Raw genomic sequence first — 23096 nt, forward strand, 5'->3', positions numbered from 1 at the left:
CAAAGTATAAGGCACCCTGTCTTGGCCCACCCTCGCCCACACCCATTTGGCTGGCAGCCATTGAATAAGACCTTGGATTTCCAGTAGCTTCTTTCAGAGAGTCTGAGGTGTCAGTTCCAGTCAGGAGCCAGGCCCGCAGCTCCAACACTCAGCCAGTGTCCAGGTGGGGTCTTATGATGAGGCTAGCCCAGGAGTAGAAGTGGTTGAGGACAGGCCCCTGGCAGCCGTGTTCTTAGCTGACATGTCACTTCAGAGGTTTGGGATGCAGACTTCCATACACTCTGATAGATGAAGACCCTACCCTGGGCCCACCAGAGGGGCCTCGGAGAGCCATCTTAGGATACCAAGAAAAAACTGGTGAACGCAGCTTCATAGTTTCCCTGGATTCTGTGAGATGAGAAGAAATGGCCAAGTAGCAGCATCCTCATTCCAGCTCTCAGCTCCTCTAACACCATGGACCAGCCATGGTGGAGCAGAGGGTGAGCAGCTGCTGGGAATGTATGCCTTAGTTTTCCCACACTGCCTCCAAACATCCCACACCATGAACTTCATTGAAAGTGAACAAGAGGGAATAGAAGGTAATGGTGTCTGGAGATAAGCATGCTCCTCCATACAATGACTTCTAATGGCTCAGCTGTGATCTTGTCTCTCAACACTCCAGGACAGCCAAGAAGTTCCATCATGAGCACAGAATCAATTAGTAATGTCTGCATGTGGCACTTTGTTGAATTCTACCACTATGCAAATGCTGCAATTGATTGGTGATGTCTGCAATGGTCAGGGATAGTCCCCATCCATCATCTACAATGCTAGGCAGCTTTCCCCTGCAGCAGAAAGGGAAGTTCTCAGGACCTTAAAAATTACCTCTTGGATGATCATTCCCTATTTTGCCCTTTTCTGAGGATGTTAATATTGGTTATAGTAAAAAAAAAAAGTCATTTGTCTAAAGTAAAAACACAGTACTGAATTAATTTCTTCTCCATGGAGATGACTAAATGTTTTCTTCCTTGCTGGAGACTCAAAAGGTGGCCTGACTGTCACTGAAAAGGACCTTAGACCCTTTAAGAATCCCATCCAGGAAAAGGCAGATAGACCTTGGCACTATGCTCTGGGTTAGAGTTCACAGTTCACTTCCCATGATGTTTTGATCCCAAAGTCTAAATGACCCATGGAGTCTGGGTCACTTCATTTGGACACCTTGGTCTGCAGTGTGCTGGGCAGGTAGAGGTACCTCCAGATGGCATAGTAGTGGGTACCAGCACCAAATGCCACAAAGAGGTGCCAGATGGCATGGGCAAAGGGAATCCTCCCGTCGCTCTTGAAGAACACCATGCCCAAGCAGTAGAAGACCCCTCCTGTCATCAGCTCCCAGATGCCCTCCGTGTTGGGCTGTTGGAAGAAAAGGATTGGACACAAGTCAGAGGAAGAGCTAGTCATTCCCTGCCACCCAAACGAAAAGTACAAGTGATGAACAAGCCCGGAGTCCCCTAGGAAGTCTCAACTCTGTAACATCAAATTTTCCTATATTAATTTTCCAGATCTATAATTGGTTGATGACAGTGAACTCAAACCTCAGAGGTCCAGCAATTGGGAGAAGGCAATTGCAGCAGGATTAGAAATACAAGGTCATGCCAGGTTATACAAGGCTCTGCCTCAACAAAGCAAAACCAAAATAAAATTTAAAAAAAGAATGCAAGCTAAATACTGAGACCTGAAAGAAAGAGGGGGACTGGAGATGGAGATGTGTCTGAATAGCAGAGCACTGGCCTAAAATGTTCAACGCCCTGGGTTCAATCCTCAGCACTGCACACATGCACACAGAGTCAGGTAGTACACCCATATCACGGAATGTTATTTGTTACTTAGCCTTTAAAAACTGACTATTCTGACACAAGCCGCAGTGTGGAGGAGCTCCAAGGACACAACGCTAAGTGAAATAAGCCAGGCACGAAAGGACAGCTACCATAAAACGTGATTGTCCCAAAGTAGCCAAATCCACAGAGACAGACAGTAGAAGGGGAATGCCATGGCCTGGATGGAGGGATGTTGCACAGAGCTATCCTCCAAGCCAAATTGCTGCCATCTTCAGGAGTTTGATCTGGACCTGCTTGCCAAAGATCATCACAGCTGGGCTTGTTGAATGCTGACATTCTCTCTTGGAAAGAGGGGGCAAAGAGGGTCATGGTAGCCTCCTTGAGTAGCCAGCCATTCCTCCCAATCTGTCCCTAATTGTACATGGTCTTGGAGTCTCTGAGAAGGGTTAGAGGATATAGGTGAGAATGTGGGAGGGGACCCCATCTACATAGCCATGGGGAGTCATCAAGCATGATGGATGCAAACTTTCCAGTGTGACTGCTTTAAAGACACCCGTGCTTCTGCCCATAACCCCTCACACAGTGCCCTGCAGGTGAGCCTAGACTTGACTTTGGTGGACTCAAGGAGGGGTAATGTTGTTTACATCTTCTCGGGGGAAGGAATTTTAGTAATGGGGAGAAAAGGGATTCTCTCTCTCTCTCCCTCTCTCTCTCTCTCTCTCTCTCTCTCTCTCTCTCTCTCTCTCTCTCTCTCTCCCGTGTGTGTGTGTGTGTGTGTGTGTTGTGTGTGTGTGTGTGTGTGTGTGTGTTGATGTGTGCATGCATGTGGAAGTCAGAAGTCCACCTCGGACATTGCTCCTCAGGACACCATCCACCTTGGGTTTTGTTTTTTTTGTTGTTTGTTTTTTTTTTTTTTTTTTTTTGTTTTTTGTTTTTTGTTTTTTTTTTCCGAGACAGGGTTTCTCTATGTAGCCCTAGCTGTCCTGGAACTCACTTTGTAGACCAAGTTGGCATCAAACTTGAAGATCTGCCTGCCTCTGTCTCTAGAATGCTGGGATTAAAGCATATGCCACCAACACCTGGCCATCCATCTTGTTTTTATGAGACAGGGTCTCTCACTAGCCTGGAGCTTACCAGTAAGGCTATACTGGCTGGCCAGCAAGCTCAGAAATCCTTCCCAGTGCTGGGATTACAAGTGCATGCATGCCCAACTTTTTTTTTTTTAAAAAAAGTTTCTTTATTTTTAAAAGTTATTTATTTTTGTATATACCATATGTGTGTGGATGCCCAAGGAGGCCAGAAGAGGGTACTAGATTCCCTGAGCTGGAGTTACAGGTGTTTGTGGGCCACCGAATGTGGCTTGTGGCCTTCATCTGAAACTGTACTGACACACAGGATCATCTTTAGGTCAGTCGGGTTCCACCATCCTGTCTTTCAACAACTTGAACAGCCATAAAATAAAGTCTCTTGGAGACTGAGAAGGTGGCACCTGCCTGCAACTCTAGCACTCAGCAGACAGAGGAAGAAGGGGTTTGAGGCCAGCCTGAGCTACAGAGCAAACAACACAGATCAAAACAGAAAAAAAAAAAGAATTGGACATGAGAAATGTTATTCAGCCTTTTAAAAGCAACACTACATAATGAGTTTGATTCTGGCCTGGGCTACAGAAGACCCTCTCTCTCAAAAAAAAAAATCTCAGAGATCTTAAAGCACCTATGTGGTGCTTGGTTTAACTGCCAACTCAACACAGTCTAGAATTGCCTTAGAAGAATAGAGTCATGGGGAAATGTCTAGATCAGGTTGTTGGGTGGGTTATGTCTGTAGGGGATTTATAACGGATATGTGAAGACTCAGCCTAAAAAAGAGCAGCACAATTGTCTAGATTTGAGTCCTGGACTGTCTGACAGTAGAGGCAGTAAGCTGAACAGGAGGCATGCATTCATTTCTGTCTGCTCTTGATTATAAAAGTCACTAGTTGCTTCAAGTTCCTGCCGTGGCTTCCCCTCAAGGATGGACTGGAACTTGGAATCATGATCCAAATTAACCCTTTATTTTCTAAACTGCTTTCATTTTTAGTTTCATGTATGTATATGGGAGGGGGTATATGCACCATTTGTGTGCAGTGAGTATAGAGGCCAGAAGGGGCATCAGATCACCTGGATTGGAGTTAAAAGTGTTTGTGAGCCACCTGATGTGGGTGCTGGGAACCAAACTCGGGTCCTCTGCAAGAGCAACAAGTGCTCTTGACCACCAAGCCATCTCTCCAGCCCAGTCCTCTAAGTTGCTTTTTTTTTTTTTTTGTCACAGAAACAAAAGTGAATCTAAAACATTTTGGGTGGTATTGTGAATATCTCTAAGGTATCTCAACACACACACACACACACACACACACACACACACACACACACACACACACACACACACGTATTCCCCAGGCCTCAAGAGTATTGTTGCTGAACATGAACCACACAGTAGTCAAAACACCCAGTGTTTCTTAGCAGCACTATGTGCCAGGCACCATGGTCAGTGCCTTGCCTGCACTGCGCGGTCACCTTCATAGTATATGGAGACCCAACCTCATACTCAGGCACAAGGAATGCCTCACCTCCCAGGTGAGATAGCCATGTTTTCTGTCCCTTTAGGCAAGCGCACAGATCCACTCAGCCTCTGTTTCCCCTGCTGACAGGGGGAGGGATTGATTGATAGTCTCAAGAGGCAGGTCCAGCTCAGGTATGAGTTCCCTCCAGAAGATTGGAGTCCTCACTCTGGGCAAGTGGGACTTACCATAGAGAGGATGACCAGGGCGGGGAAAAAGCCCATCACCACATAGCAGAGCAGTTCCACAAGCTTGTACCTGGGGAAACAGATCATGTGATCTCAGGACAAGCTTCCAATGAGGGACAAAGAACACAACTCCCTGATGCTGAAGACCAGCACAGTGAGAAGAGAATTTATCTGTATGGAACTCTTCGGCTCCTATGCTGGCCAGCAACCTCAACGGGTAATCGGAGTTGTGTGACCTTGGGAAAATCGTATGACAAGCCCCCTTTCTTCTCTGAGCCTACTTCTGAGCTTCTAACATGTATACTGTAGGTAAAACATGGGTTGCAAGTTTAAGCATAGCAAGCACATTCGTATTGCCAATGTGCGGCCTATGGCAGACATTACTAATTAATCCCACCATCTTCTCCCACAGGACCCAAGCAGCCATTCCTAATTGTGCTGACTTGCTAGATGAACCAAACCCTATGGCATTCTGGATTGTTTGTCTCCTGGAGGACCTGTGGGCTCTGCAGTTGCAGGATTTTGTTATTTTCTGTTGCTTTTCTGGCTTCTCTCTCCTCCACGCTTAATGACTATCATTCCAGTCCCATATCAGCAGGAAAAAAGAGTTTTCCTGTGGGAGCTGGAGAAATGGCTCAGAGGTTAAGAGCACTGGCTGCTCTTCCAGAGGTCCTGAGTTCAATTCCCAGCAACCACATGGTGGCTCACAACCATCTGTAATGAGATCTGGTGCCCTCTTCTGGCATGCAGGCATACATGCAGACAGAACATTGTATACACAATAAATAAATAAATCTAAAAAAAAAAAAAGTTTTCCAGGTACATGACCCCTTAAAGACTTTCCCCATTATGTGATAATACAGTTTAGGGAAGGCAGGTGGCAGGTGACAAGTGACCTAGTTCACTGAGTGGCTCAAGTAACCTATGATGTCATAAAAAAAGAATCAGGAGAGGAAGGTGTGCTGGATCAATGGCTCAGCAGTTAGGAGCACATGTAGTTCAAATCTCAGCGCCCACAATGAGTAGCTCATGACTACCCACAGCTCTAGGGGATTTGACACCCTCTTCTGGCCTCCTTGGGCATCTACATACAAGTGGGTATCTACATACATGCACACAGACACACATAAATGAAGTACAACTTTTTGATATGTGTGTGTTCATGAGTGTACAGATGCACATATTGTGAGGTGTGAGCACAAATGTGTGGAAGAAAAACAGTAGCATCAAGTGTCATTCCCCAGGTACCGTCCACCTTGAGAAAGGGTCTCTCACTGATGTGGACCTTGCCAAGTAGAGTAAAGGGTCTGAGCAGCAAGCCCCAGGGATCCTCCTATTTCTGCTTCCTCAGCAATGGGATGATGGGTACAATACTGTGCCCAGACAATAAAGTGTGTTCCGGGGGTCAAATTCAATATTTCATGCTTGAACAACAGGAACTTCACCACCAGAGTCATCTCCATAACACCCACTATGATTTTTTTTTTTTTTTGAAAACACTCAGGGTCCAGTGAGATGGTTTCATTGGCAAGGAATTTTCTGTGCAAGCATGAGGACCTATATCCCTGCACCCACATAAAAGCCAGGCATGATCACACACATCTGTAACCTCATCTCTGAGGGGGGAGAGACATGAGAGTCTCTAGGGCTCACTGGCCAGCATTAAACTCTGGCACACACACACACACACACACACACACACACACACACACACAGCTTTAGATCTGTCCCTCTGGGCCATGGGACCTGATATACAACCATGAGCCTCAGAGGGTAGGATTTAGGCAAGGCCTTTTCCTCACATTTTGGGGGTCATCCTGGGGGCTCACCTGCTTGAGGCTGCTGAGAGGTGGTGCTGGAGAATGAAGGGACACCTCACCAATATGAGATCCCCCAGCCCTGACTTACCGTTCATGGAAGAAAAAGACATAGATAGTACCAGTGGAGGCCATGACCCAGACCAGCCAGCGCATGTGGGAGGCCCAGGGGCCCAGCTCCCGAAGGTTCAGCCTGGGAGAGAGAAAGCCAAGGGCAGAGCCTCAGGGGGCCACCAAGGCCAAGCACTACATAGCCAGTCTGTCACAGGAAACTGACCCCAGAGCAGCCCAGTCCCCAGTGGCTACCCAGGCAGGACAAGGACTCTCACCATGGAGGGGCAGAATGCTGTACAAACTGAACTGGCAACACTGGAGTGGTAGCGCACGTCTGTCATCCCAGCACTCAGGAGGCTGAGGCAGGAGAGTAACCAGTTCCAGGCCAATATGAGCTACACACATGACAAAAGACCCAGACAAAAGCTCGCCTCACAGCTAGGAGTCGGTAAAGTGCCAGTCACTCGAGTGTGAGAACATGAGTTCAAGTCCCCACAACCCACATAACTCCCAGTGACGGGGAGGCAGAGACAGGAGGATCCCTGTGGTTCAGTCAGCCATTAGCCTAGCTGAATAGTGAGTGACAGGTTCAATAAGGAACCCTGTCTCAAAAAATAAGGTGGAGATCAAACAAAAGAGATGTCTGACTGTCACAAGATCCCTGAGTGTATGTACACGTGTTCACACACGTTCACAAGAACATGTATATACATATACACCACACACACACTCACACGCAAGCATACCCTTTTTATAATATACATATTTTCCACTGGTTCTTTCTCTAATGAACCCTAATGTACACTGCCATGTCCAACTCTTGTAATTGTATACAATATTTTGAGTAAATTTGAATTTTTTAACGTGTGTGTGTGTGTGTGTGTGTGTGTGTGTGTGTGTGTGTGTGTGTGTGTGCTCATGTGCCATAGTGCATGTGTGGAAGTCAGAAGACAATTGTTTCTCTTCTTCTTCTATGTGGTTTCCAGGACAAGAACTCAGATTTGTCTACACAAATCAGGGCTGTCTGCAGGCACATTGTTTTTTAAGTCTGCTAAGTCATCTCTTTTGGTTTTTTTGATTTTTGTTTGTTTGTTTGTTTGAGACAGGGTCTTTCTAGGTAACTCTGGCTATCCTAGAACTCATTCTGTAGACAAGGCTGGCATCGAACTCAGAGATCTACCTGCCTCTGCCTTCTAAGTGCTGGGATTAAAGACATGAGCTCCTGCTCCAGACTAAGTCATCTTAAAGGCCCTGATCACAGTCATTTTAAAAATAGGCAGATAGACTGGATCAACATGGTGAAATCCCCGGAAACTATTAGCAGATGTCAGAGCGGGGAGATCAGTCAAGAATAGCTTGAGTGTGGACAGTTACAAGTATTTGCTGTGCCAGGCATGGTGGCAACACCTTTAATCCCAACATTGGTGAGGCAGACACAGAGAGAATCCAGCCTGGTCTACATAGAGAGTTCCAGGCCATCCAGGGCTGCATAGTGAGACCCATCTTCAGAGGTGGGGGAGGAGAGACAGAGACAGAGAGATTTGTTGTTCTTGGAGAGAACCTAGGTGCGATTCCAAGCCCCCACATCAGCCACCTGTAACTCCAGTTCCAAGGAACCTGACTTTCCTCTGGCCTCCGCAGGTCCCTGCATGCATGTGGTGCACATGCACGCAATGTCTCACACAGGCTCATAATTGAGAATAAGTAAATGCCTGTGCAACCATGTGCATGTGTCTGTGAGCAAACGTGCATGTGGGTGCAGCTCCGCATGGTGAGAAGAACACAGCTGAAAATCAGGAGAGGAGAAAGAACCGGGTGCAGTTGTGAGGTATAAAAGAGGAGAGGACAACCTCCTGAGCAAATTGGGAGCTTGGAGGAAGAGGAGGGGGAGCTGGGAGAATGAGAAGGGGAGAAGAGGAGGGGTGAGGAGGACGTAAGGGTGCAGGAAGGTTGTGTAGGGGGAAGAATAGAGGAGAGCAAGATAAGAGGTACCATCAGAGAGGGAGTCAGTATAGGTTTAAAGAGAAATCAGGCACTAGGGAAATGTCCAGAGATCTACATGGACGACACCAACTAATCATCTAAGCAACAGTGAAGAGGCTACCTTAAATGCCCTCCCTTGATAATGAGCTTGATGACTAACTTATATGCCACCCTAGAGCCTTCGTTCAGCAGCTGATGGAAGTAGAAGCAGAAACCCACAGCTAAACACTGAACTGAACTGGAATCCAGTTTCAGAGAAGGAGGAGTGATGAGCAAAGGGGTTAAGACCACGCTGGTGAAACCCACAGAAACAGCTGACCTGAACAAGAAGGAGTTCTTGGACCCCAGACTGATAGCTGGGATACCAGGATGGGACTGATCCAGATCCCATAAATGTGGGTGTCAGTGAGGAGGCCTCGGAAATCTATGGGGCCTCTTTTAGTAGATCAGTATTTATCCCTAGCGTAGGAATGGACTTTGGGATCCCATTTCACATAGAGGGATACTCCCTCAGCCTAGACACACGGGGGAAGGCCTAGGCCCTATCACAAAAGATATGACAGCCTCTGAAGACCCCCATGGAAGACCTCACTCTCCCTGGGAAGCAGAATTGGTATTGGATAGGTTAGGGTGTTACTGGGGGGCAGGGGAGGAGGAGAGGGAGAGGGAACGGGGATTGACATGTAAAACAATCTTGTTTCTAATTTAAATAAAAAATTAAAAAATAAAATAAAATAAAAGAGGAGAGAAAGCTGATAGGTTTCCTGGTTCTAATTCTATCATAGATTTTTTGTTTGGGGTGATGCATACATGCATAAAAATATATTTGATAATTAAAGTGTGAACTCCAAATGAAGCGCCAAAGCTTCCATTCCAAGATGGCTACTCTAACTGTCCAAGTCATTGAGATAAATAGACTTGGGATGCGGCTAATTCTGACATGAGCTTTTATTTTTGCAAGTTTCCATAATAAAGCTTATAAAATTTAAAATAAAAATAAATAAGTATTTTTAAAAAGAGAATAGTAGGGCCGGAGAGATGGCTCAGCAGTTACCCATTGCCTACCCTTCCAGAGGACCTGAGTTCAGTTCCCAGCACCCACATGGTGGCTTAGAGCTGCCTACGACTCTAGTTCTAGGGGATTTGACACACTAACAGACATGTGAGGGTGTCTTGCATGCAAAACACCAATGCACACAAAATAAAAATAAATAAATTTTTAGAAAGAATAACAAATGTGGTAGTTAGTGCTGTCAACTTGATGAGTTCTAAGAATCACCTAGAAGGGCCTCCGGGGACAGCTGTGAGTGGTGATCTATCTTAATTATGTTCAACGATGTATGGAGACCCTTCCAGTATGGGTGGCACCAGTGTTCTTCCAGTTCCTGCCATGAAGGGCTGCACTCCTGAGCTTTCTCCCCTAAGCTGTTTAATCAGGGTATCTTATCACAGTCTGAGGTGGGGGCAAGACAGCAGGATCATATACTTTGCACACAAGATGAATTACATGTAGGAGCAGGGAGAGAACTGAGCCCCTTCCCAAGCAGTTTAGAAAAGACAATAAGGTGCTAAAAGCCAGGCTGTGGAGGCACACGCCCTTAATCCCAGCACTCTGGAGGCAGAAGCTGGTGGATCTCTGTGAGTTCAAGGCCAGCCTAGTCTACAAAGCTACACAGAGAAACCCTGTCTGGAAAAAAAAAAAAAAGGAGCTGAGGATGAAGATCCCTTAACTCTTCTCTGGAATTAATTTCTTAGGTGAGAAAGCTTTTCAATTTTTAAAAAATTTATATGAGATGTGCACTTGAGTGCAGGTGCCAATGGAGGTCATAAAAGGGCTTCGGATTCCTTAGAACTGGAGTTAGAAGTGGTTGTGAGCTTTCCAGCATTGGTGCTGAACTCCAGTTCTCTCCAAGAGTAGCCAGTGCTCTCAGCCACTGAAAGAAAAGAGGGGGAAAAGAAGAAAGAGCAGGAGGACGAGGGGGAGTGGGGAGCCCTCTATTCAGTATCTACTTGCCATGATAGGAGGCAGAGGAAGATGGATCTCTATGAGTTCAAGGCCAGCCAGGTCTACAGCATAATTTCCAGTACAGCAAGGGCTGTTACACCGGGAAACCCTGTCTTTGGCGGGGGAAGACCTTTAGTAGCTAAGCATGCTGGCACGAATCGCCATCTCAGGAAAAGTGTGGGAGGGAGAATGTTGCCTAGCACCTGTGGAAGAAAGCCTGAGCTCTGCCCACATTACAGTAGCTCTGCTTTCTGTGTGAGAGAACTGTGGTCATCCAAATTCCGTATCTGTCTCAATGAACAAGGTGAAGAATGATGGAGGATGATTCCAGACATCGACACACATACAATACGTACACACACATGTACACCACACACACGTACACCAAACACACACATTCACACAGGAAAAGGAAATAGGCAGAAGGTAAAACTAGATAGTGGGGTTTTATTTTGTTTTCAAGACAGGGGCTCACTGTATGGCCAGAGCTGGCCTCAAACTCTGCCTCAGCCTCCCAAAGTCTGGGGTTGTAAGTACATGCCACACACTTGTCTAAACATACACTTTATAATGTACAATATACACACGAAATATAGAGGGAAGTGTGGCTCAGTGATAGAGGACTGGTTTGATTCCCAGAACCACAGGGGAAAAAGATTTTTAAAATGTCTTAAAAATGAGTAATTTTTGGGCTGGAGAGATGGCTCAGAGGTTAAGAGCACTGGCTGCTCTTCCAGAGGTCCTGAGTTCAATTCCCAGCAACCATGTGATGGCTCATAACCATCTGTAATAAGATGCGGTACCCTCTTCTGTCATGCAAGCAAGCATACAGACAGAACACTATGTACATACATAATAAATAAACATTTTTTAAAAAATTAGTAATTTTTTTTATACGGGACCTCACTATGTAGCCCTGCTAACCTCAAACTCTACCTGCCTCTGCTTCCCAAGTGCTGGGATTAAAGGCATGCACCACCACACCCAGTAAAAAGCAATGCTTTTAACACACACACACATAAACCAGACACCATGGTACACACTTGTAATCTCAGCACTGGAAAAGTGGAGGCAGAAGGATCAGGAATCCAAGGCCAGCCACAGCTACATAGAGAGTTCAAGTCTAGCCTGGGTAACGTGAGACTGTGTCTCACACACACACACACACACACACACACACACACACACACACACACACACACGTAAAAAAATAATGACCAAAAAACCCCAAAACACATGCATACAAGTGTGTCTATACATCTATATATACAGCCATTGGCATCTATTTATATCTGTAAATATATGTTAAAATATGTTAATGTATACACAAGTATTTTCAGACACACAGACATACACATTTGCTCTTTTTTGCCTACAACAACCCTGGTTGTTGTATCAGGACACTGGTCATAGTAGGTATTTCTTGGCACAAGGATAAGGATAAGCATGTCTTCTCACCTACTTCCCCATCTGTGTGGTCACCAATCACCCACCCAAAGGTAGACAGAAATTCAAGCAGAAGAAAGGAAGCAGAGGTGGGTACTGGCACTCACCAAGGAGCATAGGAGGCCGCAATGAAGAAGTAAATGACCATCCGGTCAATCATGTGCAGGCAGTGTTCTACCATCCTAGGGCAGGTAGAGAAGATGCAGGTCATAGCCTCTGTGTAGCAGGGAAGCATAGGAGCACCCACAGCACTGCCTAGGGACAGTCTTGCCTTCCCCAGTGGGAGAGACTGAGAGACAGAGATGCTCACCCCATCCTGTAGACACCCCCCTCCAGCCTCAGTCTCTCCACCTGCAAGGGACCAGAACAACAGTTTTCCAGGCTGCCTGCCATTCTGGGGCTTTATGGAGCTGCCTCAGGACTCCCATTAAGGTGAATGCTGGCACACCTCTGACTATGTGTGTGTGTATAGAATGTACGCCCATGTGCCCTTCTGTGGGTGGGTGGGGTACCTGAGATGGCTCTTCTTCCAGGAGACTGTGTGGAAAATGGTGGATACCACAAAGAGGCCACAGAGGCCAAGGCCGTAGATCCAGGCAGATATGGTCTCCCAGTCATCGTCAGACAGGAAGTAGAGGTTGGAGCTGCCAAGGATGCTGGGGATGATCCAAAACTAAAGCGAGAGAAGACAGAACAAGTCCAGCCTTTTTAAAAATATATATATTTCCTAAAGATTTGTTCTATCTTTAATTTTGTGTATGTGTGTAGGGTGGTGTGAGAGTTATGCACATGAATGCAGGAGTTGGTAAAAGCCAGAAGAAGACATTGGATCCCCAGGAGCTGGACTTTTAGATGGTTTTAAGATATCTGTCTGTCTTAAACAGGACCCATGTCTGGGGTGCTGGGAAACAAACTCAGGTCCTCTGCAAGAGCAGTGCATGTTCTAAACTGCTGAACCATCTCTCCATGCCCACACACCAACCTTTTGGGCATGGGATGGGGGGAGTATGATGTGGAGCATAGCAGGCTTTTTATGTGACTTATTATGGCCCTCAGTTACACTTCACTGCACATGCAGTGAAAGTCAAAGTCAACCTCAGGCATCATTCCTCAGGCACTGTTCACCTCAGTTACACTTCACTGCACATGCAGTGAAAGTCAAAGGTCAACCTCAGGCATCATTCCTCAGGCACTGTTCACCCAATTGTTTATTTGTTTGAAATATTTTTGTTAATTTTGTGTGTATGTGTATGCGTGTATTGTGTATGTGTTTGTGTGTGTATGCGTGTGTGTGTGTGTGTGTGTGTGTGTGTGTGTGTGTGTGTGTGTATGTGTGTGTATGTGTGTATGTGTGTGTATGTGTGTGTGTGTGTGTGTGTGTGTGTGTGTGTGTGTGTGTGTGTGTGTGTGTGAGCCAGAGTGCACTAGTGGACATCATAGATAGCCAATTCTCTCCTACCATGTAGGCCTTGGGGATTGAACTCAAGTCCTCATGCTCATGTAGAAAGCATTTTACTGAGCCATCTTTACAGACTCAGACTTTTGAACAATGCCCAGGGGAGTACAGAGCCCCAAAATCTTTGCCCTGACTCACCTTCTCTAGATCACATTGCCCCACACCTAGACAATACAGTTTCCACCAAGCACGTGAAGGCTAACAGTGCCCCTAAACGAAGTGGGAACAGGTTCCATTTTCATTTTTCAAAAACTTTAACTGACACATAAGACATAAAAACTGTACCTATTGGGGGCTGATGAGACAGCTCAGTGGTTAAGAGCACTGGCCATTCTTCCAAAGGACCCAGGTTCAATTCCAGCACCCATACAGTAGCTCAGAACTGTCTATAACTCCAGCTCTAGGGAATATGTTCCCATCTTCTGGACTCTGTGAACATCAGGCATGCACACAGTGAATAGACATACATCTAGGCAAAATACCCATAGACACAAAATTACAATTACAAATTAAAACTACCCATAATGGATTGGGTAGATTGCTCAATGGGTAAGGCACTTGCCATGCAAGTGTGAGGAAATGAGCTCAGATCCTGAGAATCCAATAAATGGTTGTTGGGAGCTGGGCCAATTCAAGGCTTTCCTGAGGCCCTGATGTATGGAGAAGGAGCATAGTTCCCCGTCTAAAGCCACGAACATGCTTGGTAGAGGCAGTAATGGCCTAGGGGCTGAGTCTTGGGGGAGCTGCAACTTCAGATCCTGGGAATCTAACTCTTCCCCAATAATGGGCTGTTCTTATCAGTTCCAAGGCCACTCAGTCTGTGACACACTTGAGATACCCTGTGTCTCTTTTGTGCAGCATTGCTTGGTTATCTTCTTGTTGATTTTGTCCCACTGTGTGATAGGCTTCTGTTGACTCTGTTTCATTTACCCAAGGGAAATAGTATATAAAATGTGGTGATGGCACACACTTTTAATTCCAGAATTTGAGAGACAGAGGCAGGTAGATCTCTGAGTTCGAGGCCAGCCTGGTCTAAAGAATGAGTTCCAAGACAGTCAGAGCTACACAGAGAAACCATGTCTTGGGAAAAGATAGAGAGAGGCAGGAAAGGAGGAAGGAAAGGAGGGAGGGAGGGAGGGAGGGAGGGAGGGAGGGAGGGAGGAAGGAAGGAAGGAAGGAAGGAAGGAAGGAAGGAAGGAAGGAAGGAAGGAAGGAAGGAAGGAAGGAAGGCAAGCTCATGCAGACCTCCTGGTCTCAGCTTTCTGTCTTCTTTATTTTCTCATCCATGGTCCTCCTCCTCCTCAACACCTCGCTGCTTTGAATTCTTATTCCTGTGGTTTGGGTCACACAGTAGCACATGTCTATAATCCCAGCATGTCTACAGTGAGATGGAAGAATTCCCAGAAGCCCATGGTCCAGCTAGCCTGGCCTACACCTGTCCAACAAAGACCATCTCAAACAAGGTGGGAGGTGAGAAATGACATGTGAAATTGTCCTCTGTCCTCCACACCTGCATCATGGCACATGTACACTCACACTCTTACATACAAACAGGTGCACACATGTCACACAATCAAAGATTTTTAAAAGTTGTACATGTTAATGTGGTACTATGAAATTTCTGTTTGAGGCAGGATCTCATAGCAGGCTGGCCTCAATGTTATAACTATCTCCTGCCTCAGCCTCCCAAAGGCTAGAGTCACAGGCCTGTACCACCACACCAGGCTCCATGCAGAGCTTTATCATCATCATCATCATCATCATCAAAGTATTAATTTTTAATTATATTTGTGGAGGGATGCTTTGAGTGCAGGTGCTAATGGAGGCCAGGAGAGGGCATTAGAATCCCTGAGGATGGAGTTACAGGCTGTTGTGAGCAGTCTGCTATGGGTGCAGGGAACTGAACTCAGGTCAAAGGCAGCTATCTCTGAAAACATTTATCATTGCTTTAGGATAAAAGCTTGCAAATGCTTTTAGGTGTATTTGCTTGCTTGTTTGCCATGCTAGAGGTGGTTCCCAGGGCCCTCTCATACTTCGGAAGAACTCTACCAAACTGCGCTACATCCCCAACCCTCTTTCAAGCTTTTTGAAATGCACAGCTCCATAGTTGTGTTGTAGAAGCCTTGTGTATCATTCCAAAAGCCCTGGGTTCCATCCCCACCACCACATAAAGCAGGCATGGTAGGGAGAACCGAATTCAAGTTCATCCTTAGCTTCATAATGAGTTTAAGACTAGCGTGGGCTACCTGAGACCCCATTTCAAGAGGAGACAGTGCAGGGGGAGAGATAGTTTTAGAGAATGAACCCCTGAAATCATTTACCTTTACAAATCTGTGACCTACCTCAACCAAACCTTCCATCTTTTCCTCATGAGAGCACCGGGAACTGTCCAATAACTGGGTGATGGATAGGTCATTCTAGTGTGGCTAATGTCATGGAATCATCTTTTTGTACACTGTGAAGATGTGTCATTTTTATTGGTTTAACAAACAGCTGAATGGTCATTAGCTGGGCAGGAGGTATAGGTGGGACAGCCAGACACAGAGGATGCTAGGAAGAAGGGCAGAGTCACCAACAGATGCAGAGGGAGCAAGACATGCTGGAGGACAGGCAAAAGCCTCAAGCTGTGTGTCAACACTAGGTAGATAGAAATGAGTTAATTTAAGTTGTAAGAGCTAGTTAGCAACAAGCCTAAGCTACCAGCCAAACTCTTACAATCAATAATAAGTCTCCATGTCATCATTAGGGCACCGGCTGGCAGAACAGAAAAAGCCAACTGCAGTTCTCCAGTCCATTGTGCTTCCTTTAAAACCATACTGTTGGGGCCCTGAGAGATTAGAGGAACAGGTCACATGGGGTGGTTTGAGGACTGAGGAGATATCTCCATCAGCAACGTGCTCGCTGTGCAAGCATGAGGACCTGAGTTCAGACCCCCAGCACCCCATCAAGAGCTGAGTCCCATGCTTGGAATCCTGGTATTGGGAAGCAGAAACTGGCAGATTCCTGGGATCATTGCACTGGGTCAGTCAGCCTAGTTCCAGGTCCCAATGAGAGACAGCATCCAGAAAACAAGATGGACTCCTAAGTTTGATTTCTGAGTGCCACAGTGCAAGTGGAGAACTGACTCTGAAAGTTGTCCTCTGACTCCCACATGTGCACACCCACTCTCACACAAAAATAAAAAAAAAAACAAATAATTTTAATGAAGCAAAAGCTGACTTAGCAGTTAAAAGCAATCAATGATTTTTTTTTAATGCAGGATCTCTGCCTCTGCCTTTGGAGTGCTGAGACTAAAGGTGTGCACCATTACATACAGTTTTCAGTACTCTTTTAGAAGACCTGGGTTCAATCCCAGTACCTGCACTGAGCAGCTCACAACTGCCTGTTTAACTCCAGCTCCAGGGGATCTGATGCTCTCTTCTGGCCTCTCTAGGGACCTGCACTCACCTGCACATACACACAGACAATATACACACAATAGATTGAGAAGAGTGCCTTCCTTACCCCCACCCTGAATGGTCCCCATGTCAGTACCCCATAAGTCAACTCACAGCATGGGTGGCACAGTTAGCAGCGTGTTCATACTCTGTGGGCTGGTACCTCTTGTGTGCCGGGACTCGGTCATTCATAAACCTGCAATGAGAGGCAAAAAGACAGGATGAGGAATCCAGAGTCCAGATTCTCACCTACACACCTTCCCTCCTTCTCTCTCTCTCCTTCCATCTCCATTTCTAAGCATTTTACAGATTTGATTGCATGTATGTGTTTGTATGGTGCATGCATACATACACATAGGCTGGTAGCCAACATCAACTATCTGCCTCAACCAGACTCCTCCCCTTTTTTTCAGACAGGGTCACTCACTGGACCCAGAGCTTGCCATTTCAGAGCTGGCTGGCCAGTGAGCCTCTAAGATCTGCCTGTGTCAGCCCTTCCCCACGCCTTCCCCACTGCAAGTCCTGTCATTATGTGTACCTGCCTCTTACACAGGTTCTGAGGTTTGAACTCAGGCCCTCATGCTAGTGCGGCAGGTGCTTTACCTAATGAGCCATCCGCCTCAGCCCTAAGTAATAAACATGTTTTATCACTAAGGGTTTCGTGTCTAGTCCTCAGTTTGGAGGATAGGGAGACAACTCGGTTGGTTGAGTGCTTCCCTAGCATGTGCAAAGTTCTGAGTACTCCCACCCCAGCACCTCATAAACTAGTATAATTGGTTCATGTGTATAATCCCCTACTGGGTGTAGTAGAGGCAGGAGGACCCTGAGTTCTGGGATTACACACATACAATACACCACCATGCCTGACTCCTGCAACCCTGGGGATAGAACCCAGGACTTCATGCAAATTATGCAAGCCCTCCACCAACTAGGCCACATCCCCAGACTTAAATTTCTTTTAAAAATAAGAATTCCTGAAGCTAGAGATGGCTCAGGTGGTTAAGAGCTCTTAACTGCTCTCACAGAGGACCCGAGTTCAGATCCCAACACCCACGTCACGCAGCCCACAAACCCTGGAACCCCAGGAGATCTGATGCCCTCTTAGCCTCTTTGGACACCCAAACATATGTGTACACACACACACACACACACACACACACACACACACACACACACACACTAATAGACATTTGTGGCACATGCCTTTAATCCCAGCTCTTAAGAGGCAGAGCAGGTGGATCTCTGTGAGTTCAGGGCCAGCCTGATCTACACAGAGAGCCCCAGGTTAGCCAGGTCCACATATTGAAACCCTGTCTCATGAATAAATAAATATTTTTTTAAAATAACAATAATTCCTTGTGCATTGGTGTCTGGAACCTTCAAAATGTCTTTGCCTCCACTCTATCCTCACACAGCACAGTTTGGAGCAGAGAAGTGACATAACCAAGTGGCACAAGACATGGTCCCAGCCCAGCTGGCTTCTGAGCCTGGTTCGACCACATCATGAGAATGAAGTGCACTTCAGTTAGCCTGGTTGACACTTAAGAGTCAGTGGAGCCAGGAAGAGGTGCCCCAGATCTATGGATGGAAACACCTGTACACACTTGGCTCTCAGCCCAAAAGACGGAACCATCGACCATTCTCTGCACACAGGTTCTCATTTCCCTCGGAGCTTGAGCTTACCTACATCTACCACCAGAGGGAGGCAGATGCCACCCAAAAACATCGAGATCATTCCCTCAAGATCCCAAGTTATTCAGGCTGAGGAAATGCTCCGTGGGTAAAAGTGCTTGCAGCACAACACAAGGAACCGAGTTTGAATCCCAAGCACTCATGTAAAAAAGTTGGGTGAGGCTATACACTCCTATCATGTCAGCCCTGGTGAGGAAGTGGAGGGGACATACACAGACAGGTCCTGACATCTCACTGGCCATTATATCTGAGCTTCTGGTTTCAGACACAGACCCTGTCTTGAGGTAACAAAACAGAGGGTGTTAGAGAAAAACACCCGGGATCGTCTTTGCATGTTTATACACACATACACACACACACACACACACACACACACACACACACACACACACACACTTAATTACTGTGCATTCCCCCCAACAGATGGCTCAGAACAGAGACCTTTGTGCATCGTGATTCTTTGAGGTTTTATTGAGTACCTGCTGGATCAATGTGAGGTCCCTGGAACAATCATTCAGTGCCTTCTTTTGCTAGCCCCCTCCTGATACAGTAGATAGAGTATTTCTGGAATGCCTTCTCTATGTTGTCTCCGTATCAGGGACTGTTTAGTGAACACTTTCATACACTGGATTCGTGTTGGCAAATACACTGGAGCTTTGATGGGGAGCTTTTTATGAGCTTGCTCTCTGCTACTATAGTCCACAAAGCATTTATTAGGTGTCTTCTGTAGGCTAGCTTCTGGAATGCTGGTGTGGTAAGACAGAGACAAAGGCTGGAGGCAGGTTGTCAGGTGCTGGTCCCATGGCTTGTTCTGGTGCTCCTGTGTCTGATTTATGATAACACCAGAGACCATGTCAGCTCCCCCCACCCACTGCTCTGACCACTGCTCTTCCACCCCTGGCTGCACAGTCCTGGTCACATAATCCCACAGTCACATGGACAGGGTAACACTGAGCTCATCAGACAGGTGAGAAAACTACGATACCAGGCTGAAAGTCCCAGGGCTTCTGTCTAGGCCATAACAACCAACTCCCAGTGTTTTCCATCCCAGGATCTGGGCACCTCTGCAAATCTGCCTCTGGCAGATTGCATACCAGACATGCGGAAGCTGGAGAGTTAGTTCAGCAGTTAAGAGCACTGGCTGCTCTTCCAAAGGGCCCAGGTTCAATTCCCAGCACCCATATGGCAGCTCACAGCTATCTATAGGTCCAGTTCAAGGGATCTGAGACACCAACATGCAGGCAAAACACCCACAGACATAAAAAATTAAATTAAAAAAAAAGAAAGAAAACCGGCATGCATCCAGTGCTGATGGCACAGGCCTATTATTACCCACGCTACTTGGGAAACAGACAGGAGAGTCACAAGTTTGAGAGATGCTGGATATATAAAGTGAGGCTAAGACTAATCCTGGGCAACTTAGTGGGGTCCTGACTCAAAGCACAAAGAGTTTTGGAGATGTGATTCAATGGTAGAGCTCCCGCCTAGAATTCCCCAGTGAAGGACTAGGGCATGGCTCAGCATATGCAACACCTTAAGTTCAAACTCCAGTACCACAAATAAATTTTGCAGAAGGCCAAGAACAATATAGAGAAGGGTGTCATATAAGACAGTTGCAGGGTAAAGATGGCCTCATGTCACAGAGGCAGAGATGTAAGCAACATGTCTCCAAACCACCAAAGGTTTCAGAACCTAGAAGAGGAGACCTCAGAACTAGAAAGGACAAATTCTGCCCACACCTCAATCCTGGAAGTCAGTCCTCCAAGAAGTATGAGAGAATTATGTGTGCCCAAGCACTGAGTATCGGCACTCCATTCCTGCAGGCAAATGACACTGGCTCATGTCTCAGCAGGCATGTTAATTAGCTCTACCAAAGCCCCCAAGAAGCAATGACAATTGATGCTGCCACCAGCTGGTCTGAAGGTGGGTAGACGACTGGTAAAGAGACCCACAGGTGGACAAGCTCATCACCCTCTGCAAGGAGGAGGTCATTCACCTGTCACCAGGAGCCACCCTCTCCTCTCCTGTGCCTTTAACTCCAGGCAAGCCACCCATGGTGCCAGCCATGCTGGTCCAGGGTGATGTCACTGTTGCTGTGGCGACCTGGGGCAGGCCATTATTTATTTATTTCTGTCTTCTACAAAACTCCCCTTGTCTCTCCTTTAGGCTGTAGCTATTGAATGGAGGGTGATGGAGGGGGAAAGGAGAGGCTGGAAGGTGGGGGAGCATACCTTGGCAAAGACCCAAGAAACCATTCCCACCACCCCGAAGACCCATGTAATTTTCTTTTAACTCCTTGTGACCCAGTGTTTTTCTTTAAAAAGCCCTAGACAGGCTTTTTAAAGGGCAACAAATTCACCTTTTGTGTTTTAATTTGTATACAGTAGAAATGTCTCCCCACCTTATAACATGGTTTTAGAAGTTTGAAGGATTTTTTTGATCATGGACTCACCATCACACTTAAATACTGCATGTCTGTAACCCCAGGTCATAATCAGGACAGGATCTTAAGGGCAGTCCAAGCTACACGGGGAATTTAAGGCTAACCTGAGCTACTCAAGACCCTGGTTCATAAAATCAATAGATGAATCAAGACAAAGCACACTCTTAGGTGGAAGGGAGCTGTGCTTTGAATAGCTAACAGTCCATACAAATGAGTCAGAGGAGCTTGGACCCTGCTGAAGGAAACCTTAGGGCTGAGGATGCAGCTCAGTGCTATTGCACTTGTCTAGATAACTGCAGTGAGGGGGTGTGGGTGGGGTCAGTGGTAGAGCACCTGCCTAGAATCCTCCAGTGAGGGGCTGGGGTGTGGCTCAGTGGTAGAGCACCTGCCTAGAATCCCCCAGTGAGGGGCTGGGGTGTGGCGCAGTGGTAGAGCACCTGCCTAGAATCCTCCAGTGAGGGGCTGGGGTGTGGTTTGGCAGTAGACCACATACCTAGTATGTACCAGACCTTGATTTCTAGTCCCAACATTGAAAAATATCCTTGTTAAAGATTGTGTTGTTGATAAATCACAATTCTTTGTCTCCTTTCTCCATTACACAGCCTTTAAGTCAGTTGTTTTTTTTTTTTTTTTTTTTTTTTTGAGACAGGGTTTCTCTGTGTAGCTTTGGTGCCTATCTTGGCACTCACTCTGGAGACCAGGCTGGCCTCGAACTCACAGCAATCCGCCTGCCTCTGCCTCCCGAGTGCTGGGATTAAAGGTATGCGCCACCAAGGCCCAGCTAAGTCAGGTTTTAACATTTAGTATAATGCAATTGAGATTCACCTGTGTTGTTCTATGCTCTTTCCTTATTTTTTGAGAGAGAGAAAGAGAGAGAGAGAGAGAGAGAGAGAGAGAGAGAGAGAGAGAGCTTGAATCAAGGTGTCCACATGTCCACATGAAGGTGAGCAAACGACTTAATAGAGCTGGTTCTCTCCTTCTACCTTGCAGGTTGCAGGTTCCAGGACTCAAACTCAAGCAGCCATGCTTGGCAGCAAGCTCCTTTCACTGAAGAGCCATTTCATTGGTTCAGTGTGTTGTTTTATGAAGTGCTTTATTTATTTATTTTGTGTGTACACTTCCACATGTATGTAGAGGTTGATATCATACCAAGTTTCTTTGTGGGGGGCTGAGGACTGAACTCTGGTCCTTATGTTGGCATTGGATACACCAAGTGAGCCATCTCCATAGCCCCTTTCCTTTTCATTTCTATATAATTCATTTCATTTTGCAATGCTAGAGAAGGACCCCAAGTCCTTGTGCATGCTAGGTGTGATAGTTAGTGTCAACTGGTAACCCGACAGAATATAGAATCACCCGAGAGTCAGGCCTCCAGCAATACTTGTGGCATTATCTTGACTTTATTAACTGAGGTAGGAAGACCCTTTAGTTGCAGCCCTCCTGGAGGCAGGCACTTTTCCAGGAGTTGCGAGCCAGCCTGGGCTATATAGAGAATTTCAGGTCGGCCAGATGTACATAGTGAGAACCTGTCTCAAAAGTGGAATAGGCTGAGTGAGCATCAGATACAGTTGTCTCTCTCCATTCTCCTGAGCATGGGCAACGGTGTGATCAGCTGCCCCAAGCCCCTGCTGCCTTGACTTGCCTGCTGTGATGGACAGGACCCTTGAAATTGAGCTGGAGCAAATCCTTTCACCCTTATGTTGTCCTTGTCAGGATATTTCATTACAGCAACAGGAAAAGAAGCCAAGACACCAAGCAAGTATTCCCCCACAAGCCACTCGCCAGCCCCTTCCTCTTCAGTGCTGAGAAGTATTCCAGTGGATGAATGTATAGGTTCCCTGCAGAAGATCAAGACAGTGTGTGTGTGTGTGTGTGTGTGTGTGTGTGTGTGTGTGTGTGTGTCTGTGTGTGTGTCTGTGTGTGTGTCTGTGTGTGTGTGTCTGTGTGTGTGTGTGTCTGTGTGTCTATCTATCTGTCTCTGTGTGTGTCTGTCTGTGTGTATGTATGTCTGTGTCTGTCTGTCTGTGTGTCTGCTTGTCAGTCTCTCTCTCTCTCTCTCTCTCTCTCTCTCTCTGTGTGTGTGTGTGTGTGTGTGTGTGAGAGAGAGAGAGAGAGAGAGAGAGAGAGAGGCTCATGTGAGCACCTATGTGAGCTGGGTGCCCGTA

At 46.5% G+C, this 23096-nt stretch overlaps 1 protein-coding gene across 1 annotated transcript; it reads right to left on the bottom strand.

Annotated features, from left to right (window-relative positions):
• Mmd2 (monocyte to macrophage differentiation associated 2) lies at positions 1 to 20555 on the bottom strand. The gene is made up of 7 exons (XM_035444150.1): positions 20485 to 20555; positions 16911 to 16992; positions 12416 to 12576; positions 12011 to 12085; positions 6507 to 6608; positions 4599 to 4668; positions 1 to 1389 (listed from the first exon to the last, which is right to left on the bottom strand). The coding sequence occupies exons 1-7, from the start codon at positions 20553 to 20555 to the stop codon at positions 1186 to 1188; spliced, it is 765 nt and encodes a 254-aa protein (XP_035300041.1). The 3' UTR covers positions 1 to 1185.
• Between the last annotated feature and the right edge of the window lie 2541 nt (positions 20556 to 23096).

Source organism: Cricetulus griseus, chromosome 4, assembly GCF_003668045.3.
Source record: "Cricetulus griseus strain 17A/GY chromosome 4, alternate assembly CriGri-PICRH-1.0, whole genome shotgun sequence".
Classification (NCBI taxonomy): Eukaryota; Metazoa; Chordata; class Mammalia; order Rodentia; family Cricetidae; genus Cricetulus; species Cricetulus griseus.